Source organism: Haliaeetus leucocephalus, unplaced genomic scaffold (assembly GCF_000737465.1).
Source record: "Haliaeetus leucocephalus isolate CR32 unplaced genomic scaffold, Haliaeetus_leucocephalus-4.0 Scaffold162, whole genome shotgun sequence".
In the NCBI taxonomy this organism is placed as follows: Eukaryota; Metazoa; Chordata; class Aves; order Accipitriformes; family Accipitridae; genus Haliaeetus; species Haliaeetus leucocephalus.
Window position 1 is genome coordinate 9,061,442 of NW_010972598.1, and position 23,854 is coordinate 9,085,295.

The 23,854-nt window shown below is 40.7% G+C and overlaps 1 protein-coding gene across 1 annotated transcript in view; it reads right to left on the reverse strand.

Annotated features, from left to right (window-relative positions):
* The window catches only part of SMOC2 (SPARC related modular calcium binding 2), a 152,883-nt gene that overhangs the window by 96,985 nt on the left and 32,044 nt on the right, over nucleotides 1-23,854 (reverse strand). The window contains exon 4 of the mRNA XM_010562962.1: nucleotides 4,257-4,428. Within this exon, the coding sequence (XP_010561264.1) occupies nucleotides 4,257-4,428 (172 nt within the window). The remainder of the gene's footprint in view (nucleotides 1-4,256; nucleotides 4,429-23,854) is intronic.

Sequence of the window (23,854 nt, forward strand, 5' to 3'; positions counted from 1 at the left end):
TCAGGTAGTCTTATCTGACAAATCAGTAATGATTTGTAACAGACATTCAGCTTTACATTTGTAAGATAAAACAGGAGACCCTCACTTAGCAGTGCCTCTCCCATTTCTGCTAGGGAAGAGGCTTTTAGCTGATGTCTTGTGCATTTTAGTTTCCATACAAGCATAGCCTTTTGCAGTAACGTATACCATGTTCCAAATCACATAAAATCCCCATTAAATGTAAAACTGTAGCTATTGGCCCTGCAGGAGACTGCAGTGCTGGGCAACACTTCCTACTCGCAATGGGCAACTCCATCATTCAGGGATATAAGTTAAAAGGGGTTTTTTTTCCTTTTTAGAATAATGCTTTTCCCTCTTTTTTCTGTAGACTTGATACTTCTGCACATTTGGTCCCATTTTCAAGACGAAGAAACTTCAACTTGCACTTTTTGCATGCACTAACAAAGAGCATCGAAGGCTCGGTTCCCTAAGTAGCAAAGCCTTCCTGTGCGACATCCAGAGCTCTCCAGTCCCATCCTCCCCAGCCATACTGGAGGGAACAAGGCTGAGCGCTCAAAGGACTCCTGTCCGAGTTTGTATCAGTCATAGGAATAATCTACCCTGGCACGTGCCAAAGCAGTCCTGCAAGAGTAGCTGGCCTCAGTTTGCAGGTTGAACAGCCTTAAACCCCTAAAAGAAGGTGGCTCTGTGCATGCTGCCTACTGGGAACAGACCCTGGCCCGTCAACCCCGAGCCACACAGGTATGGTCCTCGGGAAGGTACGAGCTGGCCCGTGCTCAGAGTGCAACAGGGACCTGCGTAGACAGTCCTACCGTGTCCTGGCACTGCTTAATTAATTAGCAGAGACATAGCCTCCGTGTCTTTCTGGCCAGTTTATAAGCAATCATATTGCTTCTCCACTTCTTGTACGTTTTGTTGCTTTGGCTGTGCTGGGCCAGATTTACTGTGAAGCGTTTGTGTGCACATGTAGTGGATCCTCATCACCGGTGATATTTTAACGGTCCCCTTAACACAAATAATATTTCTCAGCTGTCAACATACGTTTATTTATTAGATTCATAATCTCATTGCACAGTAAATGTCTGTGTCAAGCAAGTGGCAAATCTCCAGAACTTCAGAGTTTAAGATTTTGTTTGGAAAACTATCCCAAAATGTGGATGTTCACCTACAGTGTACGCAGATTATTTGAGACCTTTGAAACTGCAAAAGCAGGCTGGAAATTTTACAAGATTGTAACTTCTTATAGCATTTCCAAGCTCAGCAATGGATTCCAGCACTGCTTGGAAGTGGACTGCAAAAAAATGAGAGAAATAGTATAAAACTTTGTAATGTCTTCAGGAAAAAACACTATCAGAACAGCCTATTTTGATGCTTATTTTGTCAAACGCAAGTTGTTTTTCAGAACTGAGAGGAAGGGTCAGGGTTTGTTCATTTTCAGGTTTATTTAAGCTGTTTTGATCTCAGCTGCAGCCATCAGGAACTAGAAGGACAGGAGTGCAAGAAAAGAAAATGGTTTAAATCCTGCCAGTTTTCTGTCATTTAGTTTTAAGATCCGGAATCTAAAAATGGTTTCCTTTGCAATGCTAAAGAATTACCTGGGCTGAGCACTGTTGCTGTGAACAAAACTTGGATTAAGAAAGGAAAACAAGCATATTTAAAGCAAACTACCCTGTGCAATTTTAGTATTTAATTGACCAAAACCAAATAGATGAGACAAATGTTGAGAATAGGTGAGGAGGAGAAAAGACAGTCTATTTAAATCTGGCTTTCCCAGAAAAAAGATACAGAGAAAGCAGCCATCAGCCTGGTGGTGGTTCAAACTTCTGTATGGATGTAAAAAGAAATCACAGTTCTGAACATATAAACAAGAAATGATGGACTCAAAATTGTTCCAAAAGGTTGTCGACATAAACTGTCAAGGTGTTTAGATTTCCAATGAATAGACTGAACCAAAAAAAAAGCTGGTCACCATGTTTTCAACTAATTAAAATGGTACCTGGAAGTATTTAATTTTCAGGCAAGATTTTTGTGCAGTGAACAGGGATTTTTACCTGAGAAGACGACAGGAGGAGACAGACACAGACATAAGACTGCCTTTTCTGATCAACAATGGGTGAATATCAGACACAGATTTAAAGTTGTGAATCCTACACCAAGAAGCGTCTCTTTTCTCCCTTTGTAACTTCCACAAGCAAATGTGCATGTTTCTTTCCCTTTTTCCTGCATTAGCCACCTCAAAACTTGCTTCAACACCAACGTTTTAATGGGGGGCTGGGGGTAGGGTGGGCTGTCTGGTTTTTTAGGAGGACAGGTGAACACTTCCAAAAGGAAACATAGAATGAAAGCAAATTCTGAAACCTTGAAAGTTGCGCTGAAATGGAACCATCACTTTTTGGTTAGCCCTACTAAAATAACCCTCTGCTCTTTGGTCAAGCATCACCTGCAACAACAAATTTCACCACTCAAAAGCAACTGGCTCAAAAGAGGTCTTAATCTGAGGACTTCCTTAGCTCTTTCAGTAGAATGTTTGATGGGACTATCAAAAGTAGCTCTAGCAATGCTAAAACTGAAACTGCAGCTAGGCCAATGAATCATCTTTTTCTTCTCTAAAACTTGTTTTTACAGCTTGAAATATTTCTGATGATTGCAGCCATGGGTAGGAATAAAGACACTGGTCACTTCAAAACTTAAGACTGCTTTGATGGAATAAGAAATACTATGAAAATGTAAAATTTAAAAGAGCACTGGTCTCTTGCTGTTATTGACCAAGTACATTATTGGCAATCGTGTCTATTGCCAATCAAAGGAAAAAATATTTAAACATTAGAGGGATGTTTGCATTCATTTAATTGAAAGATTAAAAACAGCTGATTGATGAGGGCATGATGTGTACTTGCTATAAGCAATACTTAAGCTGCATGAGATGTTTAATTCCAAGCCTACATTTGTACTGACACACTATTCACTAATAAATAAACAGCAGATGAGCACTTCTCCAAATTGTAGTTGTTAACTGCAGTAAAATTTGCCAGCATCGCTAAGGACACCTTCAGCAGGGCAATTCAACACATTTTATGGAAAAAATTTCTTGCAGATGACATTGTCAATATGGTAAGAGGAAAAAAACAATAAAGAAAAACACTCAAAACTAATTTCCATAAAAGTGTATAACACTCTAATGTATAAAATGGACAGATAGAAAGTGCACAATAACTCTCTCTGCTGTTCCTGCGTGTAACAAAAGCTTTGGCTCAGGTAGCTTCATTATGTTATCCTTGTTCGCAACAGTAAATAGATCCATCAGCTAATACAATGGCTTATTATGAAAGGGCTGAAGAATGAGCATAGTATTTCACCCAGGCAGAAGATGAGACAGAATGTCTCTTTGAAGCAGTCTTGATGCTTCAGAGGTTTACTGGAGCTAATGGAGAGAGATGATGTGGAAAATTGCCTCCTAGAGGTTGAATCAGTGTGGTTGGTCCCTGGGGTTTTCTCCCCCCCCACCCCCCTCTTTCGGACAGAGAGAAAGGGAAAGTAAATCTTTATGACCACCGCTATTCTTACATTTTAGAAAGAAGATCATTGTGTTGGGAATCATCCTACACTTCAGTAAGGAACTGTGTTCTCTAGCACCAGGCTACTATAAAAATGAAAAAATTTAACTGTGAATACTTCCCAAGTATTGGAACTGAAGTGCTATGGTTGCATGTTACACAGTTTCTCTAAACGGAGATCAGAAGTGAAAGAGTGGATAACGTAGGTAGAAGTAGCCTATGAGGGCCCTTCTAAGCATTACAAACCTTTTTTTTTTTTTTCTCCTTTTTTTCTTTTTTCCTCTTCCCCCCCACCCCCGCCCCGACTAAATGATTGCAGTTAGGAAACAGAAGACTGAATTTGGCCATCTCTAACTCAAAATACCAAACTGCAGTAGACAAGAAGCCTCAGGAGATAACTATCTTGAGAATTACTCTGAGCCTGCCAATGATATGGCCCTTCAGAACAAGAACCTAACCTTGCAATTTCCTTAATAGTGACTCATTATAGCATAAATGGGTGGAGGAGTCATACTTTTGCTGATGGAAGAAGATTAATTAATCCTTAGGTAGCATATTGTTATAGAATTAACAGGATGGATTTCAACCTACTTGCTTTTAGAAACCCCTTCAAGTACAGGACTCTTAAATACAAAGACATTTTCAAAAAGTATTTAGTCTATTATTTTTCATTATGGTCAAGAGAAACTTTGATTTGCTCACCTTTGCAGTTGCCCCGGTAGGCTATTTCCAGCTGAGGGTCTTTGCATTTTGCTCGTTGAAATTCACACCGGGACAGAAAAGTTCTTCCATCAGATGCACAGAGTGATTTCTGAGGGGAACCTGCACAGTCCAGGCTGCATTCTCTGTCTTTGTCTTGGTCCACTCTCAAAAACTAGAAAAAATAAATTAATGCTGTAGGAATGCTCTCCCCATGCAGAAAACTGGTCTGTGATCCCCTTCCCCAGGGAAGACATACAAGTATTACCCAAAACTGAAAAGCAAGCTCTGCCTTTTTAGCCTATTCAAATACTAGCTGATTCATCGTATCTGGGGTTATCCAGCTGGTGCTTTGAAGTGGTAGTGATTGCAACATTTCTGTAACATACACTAAATCCACTATCACATTTAGGAAATCTCTGAATCTCCTTCAACCATTATGAAGCTGGGAACAGCAGCTTGGAGTCTTTAGAGCAAAAACAGTGATGGCAAAAATATTCTTCACAACAAAAATGAGACAGCTATGGAAACTTGTCTATTTTATTAGCTATGTATTAACTAGTCTACAATAACAAGCTGAAAAGTCTGTTCTAAGATCCAAATAGGATTATTAACATCGATACTCATCTAAAGTTGTACCCATAACATCTCCAATGGCCTCAGTGCAAGAGGTCTGACGAGAAAATGAGCGAGGTAGGAGAATCTTATGAAGCACCTTATGAACACAACAGATCACTTATTCTTGCAATGCTCATATTCAAAATCTAAAGACTTATCAACAAAACAGAAATTTCAGATACATTTTATAGAAATATTTGTATTTGTGCATATGCTTGCCTATAAAAATACATGCCAAGATTGAAAAGGGAAATGTTATAAGCTTGCAGTTTTTCCAGTGAGACCATTCTTACAACATGCACAATGGAGTCCTGCACTTGGGTCATGACAACCCCATGCAGCGCTACAGGCTTGGGGAAGAGTGGCTGGAAAGCTGCCCAGCAGAGAAAGACCTGGGGGTGCTGGTTGACAGCAGCTGAATAGGAGCCAGCAGTGTGCCCAGGTGGCCAAGAAGGCCAACGGCATCCTGGCTTGTATCAGAAATAGCATGGCCAGCAAGAGCAGGGAAGTGATCATCCCCCCTGTACTCAGCACTGGTGAGACTGCACCTCCAATACTGCGTTCAGTTTTGGGCCTCTCGCTACAAGAAGGACATTGAGGTGCTGGAGCGTGTCCAGAGAAGGGCAGCAAAGCTGGTGAGGGGCCTGGAGCACAAGTCTTATGAGGATCAGCTGAGGGAACTGGGGTTGTTTAGTCTGGAGAAAAGGAGGCTGAGGGGATACCTCATCGCTCTCTACAACTACCTGAAAGGAGCTTGTAGTAAGGAGCTTGTTACTCCCAAGTAACAAGCAATAGGACAAGAGGAAATGGCCTCAAGTTGCACCAGGGGAGGTTTAGATTGGATATTAGGAAAAATTTCTTCACCAAAAGGGTTGTCAAGCACTGGAACAGGCTGCCCAGGGAAGTGGTGGAATCGCCATCCCTGGAGGTATTTAAAAGACATGTGAATGTGGTGCTTAGGGACATGGTTTCGCGCTGACCTTGGTAGTGCTAGGTTAACAGTTGGACTTGATGATCTTAAAGGTCTTTTCCAACCTAAACGATGCTATGATGATTCTATGAGGCTCAGCTGCCATTCCAAAGTGCCCCACCATGGATGAGCAGAAAAGACAAAACCTGAAACAGGCTATGTGTTATGTGCAAAACAGTCCGGAGCCAAATAATTTCATTTAATTTGTTACCAACCACAAAAAACTTCTGACTGCTGTGTAGAGCATCGTCTGAGCCCTGGCATGCGTTGCCCATGACTACAAACCCCCAGGGGTGTCCCTGCCCCAGCATGGGTTGCCCACAGGCCACAGTCCCTGGGGGCTGTCCTTGCACCAGTGTGGCTCACTCATGGGCTACAGTATTTTTTTTCTGGACTGTCACAGGGCTGTTCATGTTCTCCTCTCACACTGGAGAGCCCTGTGAAGTCCCTGCTGCACAAACCCTGTTGGTTCTGCCCATTGCACCACACATTCCCCCTTTCTCAGAAATTCCATCTCATCTTCTCCAGAAGACAGTGAGAGGCTATAGGCTGACAGAAGTAATTTAGGTTGTTCCCATTATGAATTTCAAGAGACGCTCCCCTTTCTAGACTGCCACAAAGCCACACCGAAACTGTTTTAACTGTTCATCCCTCCACCGCCAAGACTGCAGGCAAGGCTCATAAGTTTGGCATCATCCTTGGCACTGTGAAAAGCAGGAGCTGCTCACCCTGAAACATGCTGCCAAAAACTCACCGGTTCTGATGTGGCTGCATGCCTGCCAAAAACAAAGACAGCCAAAACCAAAGCTAGTTCTTTATCTTCTGAGCTCCTGAAAAGCAGGGACTAGGGAGGAGGTGAACTCAGTAAGTCCTCAGATGAATCTGTCTATCCTTTTGCTCTTTCTAAATAAGCACAAAACTAAGCAAGGCATATAGCTACCAGGAGATAATCATTCTCCTAAGCATTAGGAGGTGCCTCAGAAAAGGTCTTCATCCAGCTAAAGCACTGGATTCATTGCTGCTACCTCATCATCATAAACCTCGAGTACAAAAAATTTTGAACTTCAGATTAGAAATTGAGACTACTAGGAGCAAAATGTCAAGAAAAAAAAGAGGACAGAGTAGTATTTGAACAGGGAATAGTAGTACAAGCTAAACAAATCAGAAAACATTTGCTACATACAGTTTCCCTGCATTTTATTACACAAAAAAAATGTATGGAGTCATAAATCTCCATAATCTTCATACTTAAACTGTGGTCTATTTGCATTTCCTATCACTTAACGTGAAGAAATGCAGACGTCTTTCTGGAGAGTATGCTTGAAAATGGAGAGACAATCTCAAAGGTATCACTTTAAAATAATAGTCATATGGTAGGATTTTGACCAGAATTTTTATATTTTAGTGGTGCAGTAACGTAAAAAGGAAAGCTTCCTTTTCCTGACATTTCTGAGCAATTTTTCATTTTTAACAATAATTAGCTTTAGAAGCAAATTATTCACAAATTACACACAATCCCCAAAAACCTTTGGTCCTGGAATTTAGCCATAGAGCTCCAAAAGTGGAGAAGAGATGTTCCTTTTCCCCCCATTTCGGTGCTGTTTTGCAGATCCTTCTTGCTGCCAGAAATTAATAATTAGCTGAGCTAAGTGGGAAGGGAGAAAAACTGACGTCATCTCCCTTCACCTGCAAAACGAACAACAGTGAAGACAGGCTTCCATGATGCTGACCACTCTCCAAATTCTGTGGTCTCCAGGGCCTGCCCCGGTGCCCCAATGAGCTGCAGCACGGGGGCCCCAGGGAGGTCCTCCAAGCCTCCCTTTCTCGCCTGGGAGGCATCTGCAGGACTCTGAAAAAGATTTTCCAAGGAAAAATGGACCACATGGGGCCTCTGGCAGAAAAATTGGATCCAGTCCCCTGCTCTGCCTCAGACTTCCCCTGTGGATTTGATGATGGCAAGTCAAGTGATCTCCCTCTTCCTATTTTGTGAAGTAAGGATCTGAGTACAGCCTTTCTCTGTGTGTAAGACTACCCCTCTGTAATGGCTAGGCACTTTGCCACCCTTAATTTATCCTCCGCAACATCCCCGTTGAGCAGAGAATTATTTTTCAAAAGCACAGGAAGGCTTCGTGACCCACAGAAAATCATGTGGTAGATCAGGGAACTGAACCCAGGCACCAGGAAAAAAAAAAAAAAAAAAAAAAAAAAAAAAAAAAAATCACACACAGCAACAGTCTAGCCTCTGTCCCATTTTTCTCCCAGACTTTCCTCATCTTTTCTGTTTTGAGTTGTTGCAGGAGTTAAGATGGGTATGCCTGATCACAGTGGACAAACCACAGTAACACAGTGGACAGAAAATCCCCTTAATCGTCTGAGGAACAAAATCCACTCCCTTGAGAGCGTGATAGTTCACAGATAAAGCTATATTTTAAAGGGCATTTATCCAAAGAGTTCTATTTAAGTATTTTATTATTTCAAAGCCTTAGAGGAGATTAGGGTAAATTATGGGTTCAAGGATATTCAAGCAACCTGGAAAAGCAGAGGATGAAGACATACCCGGGAGACAAAACCACTTGAATAGCTTGTTGGTTAGCCAAACCTCACTGGAGAATTTGGGTTGCACATTTAAACAGTTTCCACCAACCTAGTGTAACTGAGGGATTTAGGAGCAGGAAGGACAAAAAGGCAAGCAACTGCGAGAAAAGACAGCATACAAGAGAGACTAGCAAATGTACCTACAAAAAACAGACAGAAAGTATGTGACTGACATTTGGAAAATACTCCATTGTCATCTTTACTACAGCACCGTAAGATGATACAAGTCCAAATCAGCATTGCTTGCTCACATGGAGCAGGAATGCCAAAAGAATCGATAAATTTATGGCAAAAGCAATAGAAATGCTGGAACAAGCAAGGGCTATGGGATTTCTCATGGGATTTGCTATTTGTTTAAACAGGAACAAGCAGAGTCAGTGACACAAAAACTGGGATCACACTGATGCACATCTTAGAGCTGTACTTCCCTGTAAAAATATTCCTTTTGATTAAAATAGGACAGTTTAGAGACAAAGATGGTTCTAGATGGACCAGAAGGCAACTCACCCTGAACACTGGCTCATCTCTTTATGTCTTTAAGTTCATTTAACAAACAAATCTGTTACTGTACAAACATGTGATTCACTGAAAGACAAGCTTAAAGCAACATTCCTGTTGAATGCTCGTAGCAACTGAGATTAAGCCAACAATAGTTGGCCAACCTGAGGTAGAACTATTTTGAACAACCAGCAAAAACTGGACAATTATGGTTAAACCCTATTAAAAAGCAAACCACTTTTAATAGAGAGGTGTTCCTGCCCCTAATAGTACAGAAACCAGCCTAGTCACGTTTCAGAAAATTGTTTTCCACTACAAATTTGAGCTTATTCTACAAACTAACAGGCTTGACTCCTCAACTAGAGTTGCTTTAACTTATCTCTCACTTTACATTTTAATATCACAAAAAAATTTTAAAGTCTCCAATTTATTTCAGTCTTTCCAAAGTATTATACTTTACAACACCCAATTTCCCAGGGGCCTACTATTCTATACCAGGCACTGCTTTAAATTCCCAGGTAGTATTTCTGAGAAGAACGATAATGGGATTATGTCAGAAAAATTATTGATTAAGTTTACCTTGGTTAATAAAACCAAAGTCACTATAAACTGCATGTACCCACTTCACAGATATAAACATTGATAAAATATTATTTACTGTCATGTGTTTCAGGCATCACAGAATTCCAGTATTTTCCTTCACTGTCTCACACACCAAAGGCTCTTAATAGTTGAAATGTGCCCCCCTATACCGCTGGCAGTCCCAGTGATCTTTCCTCTGCCTGTTACTGGAGTTTGGTAAAACTAGAATTGTCAGAGTATGTAGTAGTCTGCTACACTTTATCTTTCATCTTTGTTTTCGTCACTGGTCCCACATCTGGGCTGTGGATGGTCAGGATGCTTATTTCCTCAACCACAAGCAACATGGTGCAGTCTATGAGAAAGTTTTTCCAATACCTCAAGAGTAGGCATCCAATGGTTTCTTTACTGTGCTATTAAACCATTTATCAAGATAACATGTCCATAAACTTGTTCACTGCTATGGCATAACACATATCTTCTCTTCACCTTAGGCTATCCACTCTTATGCAGGGGTTCAGCGTCATTCCCTCTGGTCCACATTCTGCCATCGCATCACTTCTAGGGCTGAGGAGGTCTTCAAGTGGAACCGAGTCACTTGCACATGTGGACATTTTCAACGCACAAACCTGTGATCCCACCCTCCATAGAGCAGAGCAACTCTTTTTCCACCTAAGCAGATCACAGATTACACCGGGAGAAAAATGATGCGTGGCAAGAGAGTCAACAACTGGAAACATCTACAAGCTAAATTGCCAGTGCAAGAAAGCAGAAGAGTCGAGACCACTGGTGCAGTGTGGTCATGGGGAGCGCAGACATCTCTCTCCATTGGAGGAAAAGCTGACGACAGATGTACTTAGGCTGAGGCGTAAAGATTAGTTATTGAATCTGGCTCACAGCCTTTTAAACATTTCACAATATAGTGCACAGCTGTGGATTGTCTTTGGTCAGAGGCCACTGTCTGATTGATCTGAGCAAGGCAGGGGAGTGTTCCCCAACTTTTTTTTTTTAATTTGGGACAGCTTATCTCTAAGAAAGTTTACTTGCAGTCCTGTAGAGACATCCTTAATACAAACAGGCTGCACACAAAGCATAACTCATAACTATGCTAAACCTATTTTTACTTTGCCCTAATGTAAGTTTTCCTACTACAGCTGAAGACCCAGAAGCTGCTGCTTTTCTGGCTGTGAGAGAAACTCCATCCTCTTCTGGGAGATCAGGTTGGAGTCTGTGCACTAGGAAAAAGAAAGACCTTCAGGTTCATGGATTTGGATTGTTCAGAGGTTTTCAACCTTTCTTCAATTTATAGACCCCTTCAATTTCCACTGGACCTATATACCCTCCACTGACACTAGGGATTTAGACATACTGACAACAGGTTTTTATTCTGTTACCTTTTGGGGACCCCTTATAACTGCTATACAGACTTTCCCTCTGACCAAGTGAAAACTACCGCTTCAGAATCCAAAATGAATCTCAAGCTTGCTTGCAAAACAGGAGAGCAACACCTCATCTTGGGGGGCTGAGGGCCCAAAAGGTCTGAAAAACAAGCAGAAGAGAAAAGATGGATGCTAGACATCACTGTTTTGCTTGGAAAAGCCTAGTGCAGACTACAGCTTTGAAAGGCAATTTCTTTATCCTGCATCTGGTTACTGTAAGATGTTGAATAGAACGGTCTGACTTCCTCGCTGCTGGCATGGGAGGTCTGCGAACAAACTATGGCACAGCGCACTCTAAAGTGGCTCTGTGCTTAGGGCTTTGTGCTGTTGAAAAATGTGCTGATTTACAGTGATTTATGTAGCCATCCTGTTTCTGTCTGATAGCTGCCTGAAGGGCAGATGTGGAAATCGCCAAGATAGGAAAATTTTGTTCCCTCCGGGCTCATCTACAATGGGAAAATGAGTTACAAAATAGTGATACATATGCATGTGTTTGTGTGTATATATATATATACACACACATACAACATTGTGTATATATATACACACAGGCAGGCTGTAAAGTCATATTCCCATGTATATTTCAAAGGCAATGATGTTTAAATATCAACATGCTACAGTCTACCTTAGAGAGTACTCTAACCAGCTAGTCTGTCTCAGTTAATCTGCTCTGTTAAAACACCACTCATTTTTTCACTATTTATTTCATCACTCTTCTGCCAAGGAATGAAGCAGAAGGTACATTTACAGAACAAACTCTACCCTTATACCAATGCCATGGAAAAGCATTCAACCCTAGTGCTTAAATGTATGGAAAACCCAAGTTCTCCTTATCCTTATTCTTTGAGTTACTCAGGACAGTACCAGAAGATACCTTCAAAATGACAACACTGTATAACTGCTGTACTTATCTTTAACAGATCAGTTCACCTTGTGCTGTCCCACTGAAGCAAAACAGTCCTTCACCACTCTTCCAGGACAAGCCCAGAGCTGCCTACTTCAAACTGTGACCTCCTTCTTTGTCCAGACATACAGGACATCACCATTAAAGCTAAGCTTGCGTGGAAGAATTTACACAGAAAGCCATCACACACAGGACTAATCAAATGCTATTCTGATGAGCTAGAATGTGCCCACTCCTGCCATTATAGTGGGCAATGCCATTTGCACTTACTACAAGGAACTTCATCAAAACATTTCTGTGTCTCTTTTCAATTGTAAAGGTTCTTGGTGTAAATCAGAATCTTCCCATTATAATCACCACTACCAGTCAAGTGGGCAGACTACTGATTTCAGTGAGGTTCTCTCAGATATCTAAAAATGAACACTTGTTCTTGAAAGTTCATTTATCCCTGTTCACACAAAAAAATTAGTACTCCAGCCAGAATACTGCAGCACTCTCCAGGGCAGCAAGCCATGATCATGATTTCATAACATGGAGCTAGCTGCATAGACTAGGGAAACTAGAAATTGGCTCCTTTAGGATAAGATTCATCTCACTTAAGATAAGATAGATCACATCCTAGAAATGTCCCTTCCACTTTATGAACTGGAGAGTCTGATCAACTAGCTCTCCTCTAAATGGTTGAAGTCCTATGAGATTAACTCAGCTCATAGTGTCAAAGAAAAACAAAGGGGGAGAAGCATTCAAAGTCCCAGGTTCCAGATGACTAAAATAGAGGTGGGCTCTAGGTTTCAAAAAAGAACTTTATCAAAGGTCTCCAGTAAGTATCTGTGCATCTGCAGGGGCACACAGGAGGGACAACTGTCTCTAATGCCTGCTGAGACTTTGTGCCATTGAAAAGGACCCTGTTGAACCTCTGAACACAGACATCCCCCCCTTTGCCTCATTATATTTCCTAAAACTCTTCATGTGTAGCTTACAACATCAGACCTCTTCCCATATAAACTTTAGCAAGGATGGTTGAAAGAAACAGCTACATTGTGCAATTTCACTGAGTGGAAAGGTGGGGTTTGGGGTTGGTGGGTTTTGTTGTGGTGGTGGCGTTTGGGAGTGGGGTGTTTTTGTTGGTTTGGGTTTTTTTGGTGTTTTTTTTTTTTTTTTTTTTTTTTTTAAAATCGCTCCTGGGTCAGTACCCAAAGTCAGCTCCAACTTACCTCTCAGCTAGGGCAGTGTTGTGCTTTACTCCCTCAGTGCCCAGAGGGCAGTGGGGCTCTTGGACACTCACTGCCAAAACTACAGTATCACACCAGCACAGAAATTTTACTATTAAACAGAGTTGTGCTTTGATTGATATGTTTTGCTTTGGCATGTTATTTTTTAAATGTTTATTGCATTAACAGGTGTTTTTTTAAGTAAGCTCTACTTTGCTGTATTGACGGAGAGATGGAGGGGCTGAATGTCAGCACATCCATCACTTATTTTTACTGCTGCTTCACAAATGACTAAAAAAGGCAAAACATCTCAGTTGTGCAACCATGTAAACTAGGAAGGACTGAACTGAAATTGAAGCAAACAGAGTGACATGTTCTTTCCTGCTTTGAAGAAAGTATGGACATCATTTCATTACACATACAATCTCAAGTTTCATCATTACCATATCACAAAAAAAGTTTCTCCCAACAGCTCACTAAGTTAAAGAGATTTCAGGTGATCTAGTGCCTCGACAGTATTTCAGTATTTTTAATCTACTATGGATGAATTATTTGGGGGACTCAGGAGGCAGGGGAACCACAACCAATTTAGAGAAGGGTTGGGAGGTGGGAAGGAAATGGACCCTGTAAGAGGTTCAAGAGTGCCAGTTCTATTTATTATAGTTTTGATCAAAAAGTAACTGAATTGCTTTGGTTTCTGGAGGTGTAGGGGAAGTTACAGCAAAAGAGCATTCTGTGCTGTTTAAGCATTCTGAGTATAGTATACCAGGAAACACTACAAGAACAAGGGGTCCAAATCTTCCTTTTTTTCCTCTCCATTTCGCTTTGTCTTGAAAAGAAACTTCAAGGTAGTGCAATCATACCCCTTGAAGGGCTATTCCCTCGAATAGCCTAATTCTAGGATCTGGTTCCATCCCTACTAAGGTAAATGGACTTAATAGGAGCAGGTTTGGGCTCCTGTTGAGTAGCACTCAGCCCTGGTGAACTACCCTTTCAGAAGGACCTTTCACTGATTCATTTGAATGTTCCTACAGTATAATCTTTGGAAGCACAAAGCACTCACTTCAAATGAGTCATGCCAGAAGCTGCAAAGATTAAGCATCAGAAACAATGTATGAACGATTTGTTGGAACTGACCCCATAGAGCGAAAAATGAACTTGTGGTCTTAATTTTCAAGACAGGACAAACACTGTCAGTGACACTAAAATGCCCATTATCTGACTACATTCATTCCCTTCCATGATTAGGGGTCCTCCTTATTTGACATAACCACTCATTTCTGCAAACTGAGTCTAGTGTATTCACTACAGATGAAAACAGCCCACACATTTAATACTGCTGATATTTAGAAGTAATAAAAGTGCATCACAGCAAGGACAAATAGACTGCAACTTTTTTCTTTTCTTCCAAAAAAATAGTTTACCTGGCTTTTCAGGGATCAAAAAAAAAATCTTTCTGTGATTATTATAGTTACTTTGAACTCCAGTTTAACATAAACAGCTGGTTTCTTTCATTTTGCACCACCAAAAAAGTTAAATGGTATCCAAACTTGGAGTATCAGCTTACTATATGTGTTGCCTGAAAATTGAACTGTAGATTGGGATGAAAAGCGTGACAGTCTTAAGTACAGTGCTGAAAGCAGCACTGTTAAAAATGCAGTAAAGAAAAAAAGACAACTCTTATCAGGAAGGCGATGTCCTTGGTATGTATGTACAACTGCTAATTAGAGAGATCTCAGCCTTTCTATTTCTTCAGTGAGCATATAGTTTTTCTTTCTCTGTGTCCAGCGGCATTACTTCTCTTGGTTTCAAAGTATTACCAGCAAAGGTAACGCAGGTACAGATGAACAGACCTTGGGTTACCAGAGACAAAACAATCTACCATAAATTTATACTGAAACACACATTGCAAGGGTTTCTAATCTGAAGGCATTCTGTTCTGCATGTAGTGCAATCCACTAGTTTCTAGATGTGTCATGTGTCCAGTGTGCTGCATTTTTCCCAAGTCACTGGTAACTTTATGCCCTTCATTCTTGTGGTATTGTTATTCATAATCTTTTCTTTGGCGGGTTGCTGTCATTTATAGTGTTTCTTCTCAGTTGCCAGAAGTCACACAGGGAGAAAATAAACAGAGAAACAGTGGGATGCATTGTCTATGTATTGAATTATCCTCTAGTTTACTTAAGCTTTTCATGAGTACTGACCCAACTTTCAGAATACAAGTGGGCTAGCACAACCATCCTGTTAGCCAGTTCCCTCACACACAGCTAATCTGCCTGGTTGGTGTCTTTAATAACCACAGCTACAATTTGGGAAAATAGACACGTTTTACTTTTTAATCTTGTTCAAAGGCTGCTCACATGAAAAATATTTTGGCTTCTAAAATGTTGAAAAGCCATTTTAAAATGCAAATAAAATCTAAGCCAGATCAACATTTCTATATTTGAGGGGTTTATTTTAGGATTAAAGAATATCAACACACACCCTTAAAGTGTCTGAGGTAGCTTAAAACAATAAAACTAAGAGCAACGACCTATCACTGAAAATAAGAAACATGAGGTTGAACTTCTGTCACAAAGGCCAGAAACCTCCTTATCCACTGGTACAGTGCATAGGACACACAAAAGCCTGAAAACTAGCTTCTAGATGGTCTCAAACAGTCACCTCCAGGGTGAGGTATTGCCATCCTCATTGTTCCCTGGAATCACAAAAGGGAGACCTCCTCCCTAGCTCACCTCTGCTCTCTTCCCACCGCACACCCAGGCAGCCACCAGCTCTCCATACCAGTCCAGCAGCGATTCCACTGGGGGATCTCAAAAAGACAACTTCATAAGCAGCTCTTACCTCAGTGAAAAGGAAAGAATTTATTAAAGGAATAGGGGGACCCCCTCAAAAGCTGAAGCGAAACAGTACTGGATGTTGTGTTACAGACTTGTAGGGAACAATCTCCCTTTGTGGGGGGACAGAAGGGCTCAGCTGAACAGGGCTTTTCTATATCTGAGTTTCTCTGCAACTCTATTAATGCCTATCACGATCAGCAGGCAACTGGCCACTCTCCATATGGCTGGTTGCCTTCTCTTCCCAGGGAACTAAAGAACACGGAGGGCATCTCAAATGACGAAGACACAGTATGAGACAATATCACAACAGGGCATTTCTTTTTATAATTTAAATCAAGTAAGCAACTGATTCACGCAGGGCAGAAACTTGATAAGACATCAAAGGTCTAATCCCCAAACCATAAAGCTAACTTGCTGACAATAACTGCAGAGCTCTAACTCTCTTACATTTATCACTGCCATCAGCTTCTTCAGAACAAAGTATTTTGGAAGGCAGGCAGGCAGCTGAGTCTGGGAGGCAGATTTTGCTCTTGTTAAACTGTTGATCTTAAAACAACATGTTGCTAGGTTTAAATACTGTCATCTTTAAAAGGAGAAATCATGCTAAAAGCAAACAGTTAAATAGTACACATTTGGAATATACAAGGGTTTAACAAGCCAGTCTAATGAGAAAAAAACCACTTTTCATAGGGACACAAGAACCTGGCTGTGGTTTTCTCAAACCACTGGCAGTTCTACTTCCTCCCAACTTTGGGGTTTTATGGAACTCTTGTATGTTTGTTTGTATGTTGGGCAAAAACATTTTTCCTTTAATTTAAACCATTGTTTTCCAAGGAAAAAGGTCATTAGGAAGCCATTTATTTCTAATTATTATGAGGACTTTTGCAAAAGAAAACCCTTGAATATGAAAAACAAAATTTTGTGTGTATCTAGAAGTGGGTGGGAGGGGTCAATAAACCATGATCCAAAACAGGCAATTTACCAGAATAAAAAAGAATTTTTCCAAGTTCTGTGTCACATTTTAAGTGGCTTCTGCTTGTTTTGTAGCAGAATACATTTCCCTTGCTGTTCTTTGCCTTCTACACACCACTTGGCCAGTAGCTTTTAAATCTGTCGTAAAAGATCACCCAGCGATACCAGAGAACGTTGAAGAGTTGTCATACTAGCAGCACAACCCATTAGTCCCTTTCCACTGTGGACCTCTATATGTGAGATTTCTTGATAGCAAAAGGAATTGTTAGGGATGAGAAACCTGATGGAGGGGAATTTGCAGAGTTTCCATTTGAGTTCAGTGAGCAAAGACCCTCACCGTAGTAGGTGCTGTACCAAAAAAATCCCCAAAGCAGCTGTAATGACGGTCACACACAGTGTATTGTGGATGAAGAATCAAGAATAATAGAAGAGACTGTTGCACTCCAGAAGTAAAAAAACCAATGCTGTTTCTAAACACAGTGGAGCTGAGAACACACAGAAGATGATAATATCAGTTGATTAGGATCCTTTGATAAAAATCACCTATATCGGATTTTTTTGAGATTTTTTTTTTTAAATGGGATGCCATGAGAACCAATTCTTACACACTTAGGGAAACCTAGACACTCTGTATTAGTTATAAGAAAACTCTTCCAAGTACTTTGAAAATACAACAGATTAAAAAACAAAACAAAATAAAAAAAAAAACCACCAACAGAGCTCTAGAGAACAGGTATTTCATTTTAATCAGACTTTCTCACACCCCTGCAAAGTGGAAGAATTAAGGCCCAGCAAGTTCCAGCTCTTACCAAGGACTTATCTGAACATCATATTTCTACAACCCAAGAGTGAAGATTTCTGGAGTCCAAAGTCTCTGATGCAATATTTTATATTTGTGGCTTCTAGTCATACTAGAAAAGTCAGAGAATCTTTACCCTTACAGATTATTTTTGTAGGAAGCATACAATTACTCCATGTTACAGATATTGTTTATATGCAGTGGAACTGACCAACAAAATATGGACAGGGTGGCACCTATGAAATATTTTCCTATTTCATTGTGGAAAATAGCTCCCTGATACAGTTTTTGCACAGATTATAGCATTTGAAAGAATATTTAACAAAGCCCATCCCCTTCTAACAGACATACCCATCCCACCAACTCCACATCCTCTTCCTCCCCAGAGTACAAATTGTTGTCTTTCTTGGATTCTGGGACCTGGCTCTTGCAAATCACATTTTAGTGCTTGTGAGCTCAAGCAGAGCAACCGTACCACAGCTTTGTTTCTCTGTTGTGTGTAGTGGCCTGGAAAGCCAGCAGCGAGATGGCTAATTTCGACCAAATTTCATTGGCATGGGAGGAAGAAAAGAAACAGCGAAGCCATTTTTAAAAAAAAGCTTAATCTTTGCTCCCTGCCCTCTGCCTCACAGAGAGGAGGGAGAGTAGATGCCATGCTGAGGTCTTCTCACCTCCCCTTGGGCTGAGGAAAAGGAACATTAGGTGAGCGGCCGAAGGGCAATCGCTCATTCTCCTCCCTTCCCTGGAGGGAGAGGCCGGCCAAGCACCTAAGCAGAATTAAAAGCTGCCCACCACAGGCTGCCGATGCTCTCGGTGGGCAGTGCTTGACCACATTAAAAATCAAACCGGCTAAATATGACAAATGTCAGTCTAAACGTATTCAGCCATGAATATGGCTTGGACTAGATGAACAAGGGAATTTTTCAGGCTCCTCAGCAAACATAACTCGCTGTTTAACTGTTCAGAAAGCAGAAGAGCAAAGGTTTTATGTGAATTCAGTATGCCAGTATTCACTACTGGAGAGGCCACCTTCTACTTAAGATGCAGGTCTGGGGTCATAAAAAGTTTGTCCCCCATCAGATCTAGCACAGACTGCCGTTGATACCTGGGCTAAGTTACTCTTCTGTCGTTGCACCATCTATCTGCCGCTTGACCTTTTGGATGTCACCTACCCTAGCCACCTCTTACAGCACCTCAGGAGGGCCAGGCCTTCCTGACTGACAAAAGTCCCCTGAGGTCCATCACTATTGCCATCTACAGCACAGCTCCAGCCACAGCTTACTCGGAGCAGCACCGTTGGCCGACCCCAACACGTCTGCCATGGGTTTGCTGTCACTGGCTTGGAGTCAGGCTCCCAGGTAGGGAAATATGTTCGGCTGCAAAGCTGCTTGACAGAAAGGGATGCCAAAGTACCACAGACTGCTGACACAAATGACTCCAATTACTTTGTGGCATTTTCCCATTATCCAGACAGTCCATAGAAAACGGCCACACCTTTAAATAATTCTTTCGGATTCATGTGCTTTGGAAAGCTAAACATTTAAGTCCTCTGCAGCTGTAGTTGATACCTAAATATACATTCTCCTCACAACTTGCCTCTAAAGAAGAGAAATTGCACTAGCATCAGTTTACAGCCAGTGAATTTAGTCACAGAGATGCGGTGGCTTGTCCAAAGTCACAGAGGAAGTCTGTGGCAATGCTGGGAATTAAACCCAAGACTCCAGAAACTCATTCTTGTTTTTTAACCACATGCGTCATCCTTCCAAACGTTCTTTCCTACAAAAAGATTTAGTCATGGCTGAAAAAGGCCCGGCTCATTAACAAAGTAAGGACACAGCAAGAGAAACGGTATGAATCCTTCAAAACTGGCATGTGGATTTTCTTGTTAAAAACATTTGAGGATGTTTTGTAAACTAAATTATGACCTTCTTTGTTTCCATTAAAAAAAAAAAAAGTCTTTGCTGAAGGTCATTTTTAATGGGATCTAGGATGATGTTCCAAGGCAAAAGCATGGGCTGAGCTGTTTTGGCTCTGCACGCCATTAATTCTCTCAAGTTTTGAAAAACAGTGTGGTACTGATTGGTTTTTTAGGTCTTTCAGGGCAAGTTCTGAATTCAAGGTCTCACACAGTTCTCCTCTTCTTCTGAGCTTAGAAGAATAGAGGAGAACAATAATACATTTAGTTTGTAAGAGGTATATACCTGCAATGTTCCTTCCTTAAAAGGACCGGGTCTACCTAAAAATCAAGGCAATATTTGGAGCCAGGACTCTACCCTTTCTACCTACAATGAACAGACTAAATCACAGACAAGCCATTTTATCTCTTGGTGCTTCTTTAGTCCTTGCCCCCCAAAAAATCAGACTATTATTACTTGTCTTTGTAAAGCATTTCATAAACCATGAATCAAAAATGCAATATAATAGCAAAACATTAAGTAAGTGCCAAAGCCACAAGATCAGGCTCTGAACGAGGCCACAGACTTGACTTTCACTTGAGTTCTCTTGGGCTTATTTATTGCCGAGCACGGATTACTTGGATTTTCTATGACAGTTTAGCACAGTGTTTTATTTAGTTGTGGGGTTTTTAGTTTTAGGAACACCTCTGTTTTCAGATACTTCTTTGATGTAGCTGTCAGACATGTAGAAGCAATGACAGCATTGTTAACATATCCATCAAAACACAAAATAGATATGATACATTAATGTTTCTACAGCAAACTGATACTAATAAGGCAGAGGTACATTTTTCAAGGTTTTTCTAAATGTTGTTCCTTACCACTAATTTGTCTAAAAGCTATACCATAGTGCTTCTCAACAGCAATATTTCAACCAAATTACAAGTTTACCTGAGAAAAATAGAACATACTCCAACCAAGAAGGATATGTTCCTTAGCATGGCTTCCATACCTAAATACTTCAATCTTTTCTTCTCCCAGTTGGAAAAGCAGAGAGGATTAGCATGACAAGGAGTTGATATCATGATTTATCTGCTGCCTACCATGCTTTTAATATCACATCATCTACCAGATAAAAATAAATGACAGTGGAAAGTCTTAACACAGAGTATGCAAGACATATGTCTGTTAGCTGCTCTAAGAGGAAGGAAGCTGTAAATTGGCTAAACACTTTGCCCTCCTTGCGCTAAAAGTTTTATTAAGGAAACTGGACAATGCCTGAAGTTGAGAATGTTTTGTTTCTGTAAAATATTGTTGAACCACAAGAGGATCCAAGCTAACTAAATATGGAGCGAGAGATGGTTTTGTCTACCAGCCCAAAATATTCTGTTACTGATTCATTGGTAACTTATGACTGGTTTGGATATAATCTTAACCAACCATCATTGGTTTTGGGAGGTGAAATGACATGAGTCAACTGAAATTAATATGATAAAGAACAGCTCACTCTTACTGCTTAAGTAAGTCCAGTCAAAGCTTTGCTTCTTGCAACACTGTTCAAGTCCTAACCTTTGAGAAAAGGTAAATACAAAAAGGCATAGGAGCTCCATTTATCATGCAATTCCTTTCTCCCTAGCTCAAAAGCATAACAGCCTTGTACAGATGGAAATGAAACATAATACCATGTTTTCACGTGCACAGAACACCCAAAGAAACAATAGACAAATGGAGTATTTTTTTTCCATGTAGTATCTGTATCGCATACACAGCTTCGTAAAGCACTGCTGCCCATTACTCAACATTCTTCTTTCTTCTTCTCATTTCTAAGCCTAAAAATCTTGTCAATCAAGAGATACTCCAAGCTCTTTCAGCAAGGCTGACAACCTCGCACAAGAATCCAATTAAGATCTTGTTCTTTGGCTATAGTAAAGTCACACCCATAAACTGTTAAAACTTAAACTCTGGAAGTGATAGAGAACTATTTAAAATAGAGAAAAATGCTACAAATAAATGTAATCACTGAATTTTGAGACTATGTCTAACAATCCCTGCAGAAGTAGTACAGACAAATGTGAGGTTTTAGGCTGAATCTTGAACGCCAGATAAAGGAGCAGGTGACCTGGTCCCACCAATAGAAAGGAGGTGGATTCCAGAAGTTATCTACTGTTAAACATATATAAAATTCCAGTAGAGAGAGTGGTAAGTCTGGGGGAAACATGACTCTCAGCAATCAACAGCCTTCTAATTTAAACCTTTAATCCCTAACTTGGATTACCTTAGTTGTCGGTGTGAGGGAATATACACCATTATCTAACCACTATAAGAGTACCTAGCTTTAAAGTTTTCGGGTTGTACGAGTTTCCCCAATCACTCTGTAGGTTGCCTTTTACCCTTGAGTTTTCCCCAGTTCTCTTCTCCTTTTGTTTATCTGTAATATGTAAGCAGAACACTTTTTAAATAAAATTGTGCTCTGGCACAGCATAAACAGGTTATCAGTTTGAATATGATCCACCTGTGATGAATCATATATGATGTATCATAGATATCATAAAAATCTAGAGCCAAAACAGACTTGCTTTTTCTATGTTTAGGCTGCTCTTAAGAGATTGAAAGAGCAACTGATAACTGCTACAAAATTCGCCTACATTCTCAAAAGTCATTAACTAGTCATGTATTTTATGTACACAAAAAGAAGATCCCCACTGTTCCTTAAAGGATTCACACTGTCTGCAAGCTTTAAAATACTGTGGTTCTCAAGGGCAGGCAGTCTACGATTGCTCATCTTTGCCTGCCTCAAAGTTACAAACTTGAATGGAAACTTAAAGGGAGGTGTCAGGGTTTGTATGTTCCTTAGCCAAGACCTAATACTTAGCTGAAGAGGAGCTTCTAGATCTAATCATCTTCTTGCACTCTATTTTATTACTGGCCCAGAGCTATCTGAAGTACCAGTTTCTTCTGTCTGATAAGAGTATGCAACATGGTGTTTCATGGGCCTCACTGCTTTCTCTCCTGCTCCCTTAATGGATTACATTTTCATGCGAAGTATTACTGAATTGGTAACTGTACGGATCTTACCCTTGATTCACCCTGGTTTATATTGTTCTTGGCTAGAAGAGGTAAGAATGAACAACCCCCAATGAGAAGTCCAACCAACTTCCTCCAGGGGAACTGCAGGTGTGCAGAGACCACTTATCTTTAGAAAATAAAAATCTATAGTTTCTCCTTGCTGGCATAATATGGTGCAAGCCAGACCACTTTCACTAGGACAGATAAGTCAAGCCCCCTCCTTTGATGAAAGGGAAAAAAAAAAAGCAATTGCATCCAAATAAAGACACAAGTAAAGGAATGGTAATTTATTTTCACCCAGTGTGACTCTGAAAACACACAAAGATTAGATTCAGCAAGCCTGGAGATCTACACAGGAACACCCTACAAAAGGATTTTGCAGCAATGCTTCCAGAGTTCCTGCTTCTGGCCAGGACACAAAATACCACAAGAACAGCCACAGTTTAACACAGAACTGGTTATACATGCAAGAGTAATGAAGATGGAAGGAGGGGGCATAACAGACACAAAAACACAGGATGTTCACAAGCTCTGTCCAACCTATAGAAAAGCTTGGGTTTCTTTACAGCTCAAGTTCAGTTGAAACTTTGCGCAATTCAATCAGGAATGCCAGAGTGGAAAAAAACACTTGATCCAGCTCTAATATTCTCTTTACCTCAAATACATGTATAATGTTGTTTCCTAATTGTTGATTAGTGATAGCCTTAAAGGTGAGAGACAAATGGCACAGTGACAAATCCAGCACCCTGACAGGGTGCAGAAGGACATGGCTAAAGAGGGTGCGAAGAGAAGGCATTGGTGGTAGCAGAGCCTGGAAGAAACCAGTGAGGTGAGGGGAAGCAAGGAGGATACAGCAGTGGCACTGAGGCCTGCCTTAGAAAGGTCTCAGATGGCGATTGTAGAGCTGCCATTCCAACTTCTTTATATTTTGTGTTTGCCAACCTATCTGCAAGATGCTCATGCACATGCAGGCAAATTTTTCCCAAAGCCGATGCAAAGAATACATGTCATTTCTTTATTATTAACATGCAGACACATCATATGGAAAGCACAGACCTTTCCTCACACATCATTTACTGGCACCAGTTGCACTGACTTTAGCAAAGTTACTCCTGATTTACATCTGCGTAAAAATAAGTCCAATGTGTTCAAGGAAATACTCTGCACAGCTGGGACAGTTTAGACACATGAAATAGATGTTTGTAACACCATGTG